Source organism: Berghia stephanieae, chromosome 1 (assembly GCF_034508935.2).
Source record: "Berghia stephanieae isolate SIO BIC M18660-M18661 chromosome 1, UCSD_Bste_1.3, whole genome shotgun sequence".
In the NCBI taxonomy this organism is placed as follows: domain Eukaryota; kingdom Metazoa; phylum Mollusca; class Gastropoda; order Nudibranchia; family Aeolidiidae; genus Berghia; species Berghia stephanieae.
The window spans coordinates 127,909,512-127,914,822 of record NC_088360.1 but is presented as its reverse complement, the minus strand read 5'-3'; the positions used below and the strand labels follow the sequence as shown (position 1 = coordinate 127,914,822).

The following is a 5,311-nucleotide window of genomic DNA, read 5'->3' as shown; positions in this document are numbered from 1 at the left end:
ATATGAGAATATAAAAACAGAAGAATATATAATATAAAGTTACATATGAAAAATGATTGGCGTTTTTTTACCCGTTTATCAAAGAGAAGCATAATATATCGATAATGTGTAACATCGAAATAAACTCTAAATTATAGGCGTAAAATGTTATTGGTGTTGCTTATGTCCAAATATGTAGGCCTGTCAGTGTAACCGCATTTCAATGTTTGCAAATATGAAATACAAGGTCAGTTTGATGTAATAAATAAATGGAACACTTCTTATGTGCAAAACAGTTTATATTATATCATTTGATATTTATATTAAACATTTTACCTTTCTTTATAGAGCTTTTGGAGTATTTGTCACTCAAGCGACGAAGATATTTTAAGTCCTCTACCTTACTTTACAGAGAGTGCCAATTAAGCGGTGGCTCTGTGCTGAATCTTTTACTTTTCGTCACAGTATGTGTCGATCAAACGGTGTAGTTATGATAAATCTTTGACTTTTCTTTACAATATATGTCGATCAAACGGTGTAGTTATGATAAATCTTTGACTTTTCTTTACAATATATGTCGATCAAACGGTATAGTTATGATAAATCTTTTACCTTTATTCACAATATGTATCGATAAAGCGGTGTAGTTTTGATAAATCGTTTACCTTTTTTTTACAGTATATGTCGATAATGCGAATTAGAATAAATATTTTACCTTTCTTTACAGCATATGCCAATCCAGTGGTGTGTGGTCAATGAGTAATAGCACCAACACTTCTTCGTCGCCTTGCCAGAAGCAGGGCTGTGGGAAACCACCAAATTTCCCCAACGCCTCCATAATCAGTGGCCTTGATGTTCCTGAGATTGTCAAGTCTACACCGTCATCATCACTAGACCAAGGGGATATCGATAGATTAAGTACAAATAATTTGCCTGGTGGAATCATTGATGAGTCAGAATCTGGTAATTTGCATTTTATCATCAGCGCCATCATCGTAATCATCATTATCATCATCATTAATATCGTCATCATCATCATCATCATCATCATCATCATCATCATCATCATCATTATCATCATCATTATCATTATGATCATCGTCATTTCGATTAACGCCCTAGCTATCATTATCGAGACCCTCCATTTTCAATAAAGAATTTTCGAAATCACGATAAGCCTCTTTAACTCATTATTTAAGCGCCTGGCACATGCGCACTTGATCTTGTTCAGCCATATGAAATAAATAAAACAAATAATACAGCTTTTGAGGGTTGACACCCCGAATCATGGGTTGCTTGTCTATGTGTGATAACTAACAGTCTCTATCAAAATAACAGTCTTTCTATTTATTTTCAGGATCAGGGGACCTCAATACCAATGGCTTGAACAAACCCATATCTTTGATAAAGACTTTTATTCCAGGAGACCTCGTTGTGTACCAATGTGATAGAGGTTATCAAACTGTTGATAACACGTCAACTTTTGTATACGAATGTAAAAACGACGGAGAATGGCATGTAAAAATAGATTATTGGGATATTTCACAAGAACAGAATCTAGATTCTGCCCTCTCATTTTATGAAATCAATAATTCCGCCTCTTCTCATTGTATTCTTGTGAACTGCGGTGAGCCCATGACAGTCTCTGATGCAAATATGACATTCGATGCGACAACCTATGGCAGCAGTGTCAAATACGAATGCGACACGGGTATGATAGTGGCGGATGAAAATGTTACAACCAGGTAATTGTATGAATTTTGTTTACATTTGAGTATTTAAAAAGTTAACTGTCGTACTCTGTAAAGACACGTATTTAAATATTTGGCCCGAAATCTCGTCCTTCAAATATCGATCGATTTAAATGGCCCTCATCTTGGCAAAAAAACTCTCAAAACTGGGACTTCACCAAGAGATTTTTAAATAAGTATCTTTGTAGAGAGTACGCCAGTTAACTGATTAATGTGATATTGAATTGTTGAAGTTTAAGGAGACAAATAACAGTCTCTGATTCTAGTTTGCGTTTGGTTATTTTTTTCATTCACATTGTAGTCATAACTGTCCTATTGTTATGTTAAAGACAAAAATAGCCTGTATTGGCCTTCAATATTTAAATGTCCATTCTATTTCGTCTTCCCATTCATTGTATATTGTCAAAAGATGATATATTGTTTATTTTATAAAGATTTTCATCCCATAAAGAAAAAATGCACTTTTTTCTTTTTAAAGCTAGCAAGCATAAATGTTTGTTTCACAAATAATATAAATGGGTCTTGTAGCTCGCTACTAAGTCACTAATTTAACTTCTTTCCTACAGAATATGTCAACTGGACGGAAGATGGTCCGATGAAAACATAACTTGTATAAAAGACGGGTGTGGGCCACCCCTTTCGTTTGCAAACACCTTCATATCGTCAATAAGTGGCACCGGAGAAGCTGATATCGTCACTTACGAATGTGAAACAGGTTACCAAACTTCAACGCCAGAATTCACTCTCAGCATTATTTGTGGCCAAAACAATTGGCAAATTAACTTAGAAGGAGAGCAAAATATGTTGAATGGAGATCTTTGTCAAGTAATTGACTGTGGAGACCCTCCTATGATTCTTAGCGCCACGGCAGATTATGTAAAAACAACATTTGGAAGCGTTGTCTCATATCATTGTCAAGATAATTACAAACCCATTGGAAATGTTACAAAAGAGTGTCAAGAAGACGGGTCTTGGTCAGGTGACGATTCTTTCTATTGTCTGCGAAGGAAATGCGAAACACCGCCAACTCTTCAACACGGTTCTTTTGAAGTACATGGCAATTACGATATTGGTACTATTGCTGTATATTCATGTGATAACGGATATGAACTCGCGTACAATAAATCAAATACAACGTGCATGTTCAATTATTCGTGGTCTGAAACTATTCAGTGTTTAAAACTTCTCTGTGGACCCGTTCCAACAATTGATAATGCTGAATACGTGCTAACGATAGTAGATTCTGTGTTACACGCATTATACTCTTGCATTCGCGGGTATAAAATCTCTGGTGGCGATTTAACCTTATACTGTTCTAAGCGTGAAAACAACAATAGATGGTCGGGTGTTAACATTATGTGCGAAGCTGACTCATGCTCTGAGCCACCAAGCGTAGAACACGCAAAAGCTGAATTAGATATGAAAGAAGAGGAATCTGATGTTAAGTACACATGTGACGTTGGCTACGAGCATTGGTGGTTTGATTCCAAGTCGTGCAGACCAGATACCGGTTGGAGTCAGGAGAGAGTACAGTGTAATATGATTGATTGTGGGAACCCTCCGGAATTTCCCAATTCCTACAAATCATTTGAAAAAACTACTTACATGTCCGAAGTTGTCTATACGTGTAGCCTGGGGTTCCTGTTTACAACTTCATTTTCAAAGAAAATCTGTACAAGAAATGGAACCTGGTCAGATGGTTTGATAGAGTGTACCAACAAAATGTATTATTGCAGTGATCCACCGCAAGAACCCCACTCAACAGTCTCACATAGTTCCTTAACAATTCTAGTGCCAAAAGCAATCTATTCTTGTGATATAGGCTACACCAAATATGTGACAAAGTATGAAAAATTTTGCTACTCTTACCAATGGGTTGGTTATCATAGGAAGAGATGTGTCCCTATGACATGCTCCGATCCTCCAGAAGTCACAAACGCAACCGTTTCAAACAACTCATCCAACACGTACGGTTCTAAAGTCACATATACATGTGATGATGGTTATCAAATTGCCGGATCTGGGTCAAAGGTCTGTCAAGAAGATGGTACTTGGTCACCAGAAGTTACTGAATGTTTTAACATCAGTGCCCTTTTCTGCTCAGAACCACCAGACGTTGAGAATTCAATTGTGGCGATAACGTCCTACGTGGAAAAAGCTGTTTATTCTTGTTTACCTGGGTATATCGGAGGTGGAATAATGCGTTGTCAAGATGGTAACTGGAGTCCTCTAGAAAATATCAAATGCGTTCCTTTAGACTGCCAGAGTCCGTTGGAGTTTCCAAATACAACAATGACAATGTACAAAACGACGGTGGGCAAAAGAGCTATATACGAATGCACGAATGGTTCAGAAAACAGCCGTCCATTTATATCGTATTGTAGCGCAAAAGGCCAATGGTCCCTGACAACAAATCCCTGTGAGAAAGATGAAATGTTGAAACCAGAGATTCCGTGCCCATTACCATTTCCAAAAATCTCTAATGCTTCGACAAAAATCATTGAGAGATCTGGGATTATTTTCCTGGAGCATACTTGTAACACTGGATTTACACCATCTACAAAGTCAAACCCCTTTCTTACTTACTGCTTAGGTAGAAACTGGACGGATATTACGACCGTGTGTTTGCCGGTAGGACGGTGTTTGACCATCCCCGTTGCACAACACTCTCGTTTCAAAAGTCTTTCAAAACGTGTTGCTAGCAATACGCAACTCTCTTTCCTTGCAAGATACCAATGTGATGAAGGCTACAGTCCACGAGAAAGGAATGAGGCAACCAGTTCTGTTGATGCATCAAGCGCTATCTGTTTTCCAGAAAATGGATGGGGAGATTTACCTATTTGTGAATTGGTTGATTGTGGAGCTTTCCCGGCATCAAACGATCCAACAAACCCTTATAAAGCAGAAAAGGCAGGCATTTAATTCTTTTAATCCTGTATAAGATTGTCTATTTCATCGTCCACACGTTTTCCTTTTATAATCTATCGGTGTGTGGGAGATGGAAGTAAACAACATTAAAAAGAAAAATTTGAATCTTCAATTTCATTCCCAAAGACAAATAACTTGAATCAACTTATAGCTTTTATTCTATTTTTAAAAATGTTATTTACTTCTTTGTGCGTCAAGAAGCAACATTTGCAGTATCTAGGATTCAGATCAAAACTGAAGCGGGTTCATTGGAGGACCGTCAGAGATCTTGGTTTTACTTTTTCAAGATGATATTTATAGTCATTGTATGTCATCTCTCTGAGATCTCATTAGAAAGTGTGTTGCATACCAATTGATCGTTTCCTTTTGAGAGTCTGAACCTGGTACTTGTTTAATACGTATTGGTGATCTCCTGTTAAGAACAAGGATAGATACTTACATACTTACTTACTTACTTACTTACTTAAGCCCTCAACCCCAATATAGGACATCAATTATGCTTTGCCATTTGACTCTTACTTGGGCTGTCTTCTTCGCCTGCTTCCATGTGTAACCGCCTCTCCTTGCTTCCTCTGCTATGCTTCTTTGCCAACTATCTCTTGGCCTCGCTGGTCTTCTTCCACCCCAAAATCGTCCTTAGCCATTTGTTTATA

The 5,311-nt window shown here is 37.4% G+C and overlaps 1 protein-coding gene across 1 annotated transcript in view; it reads left to right on the top strand.

The window, feature by feature from the left end:
• LOC144962838 (sushi, von Willebrand factor type A, EGF and pentraxin domain-containing protein 1-like) overlaps positions 1–4,652 on the top strand; it is a 17,863-nt gene extending 13,211 nt beyond the window's left edge. Inside the window, exons 9-11 of the mRNA XM_078896161.1 lie at positions 707–942; positions 1,337–1,724; positions 2,297–4,652. Of these exons, the coding sequence (XP_078752287.1) occupies positions 707–942; positions 1,337–1,724; positions 2,297–4,652 (2,980 nt within the window). The remainder of the gene's footprint in view (positions 1–706; positions 943–1,336; positions 1,725–2,296) is intronic.
• The last annotated feature ends 659 nt before the right edge of the window (positions 4,653–5,311 follow it).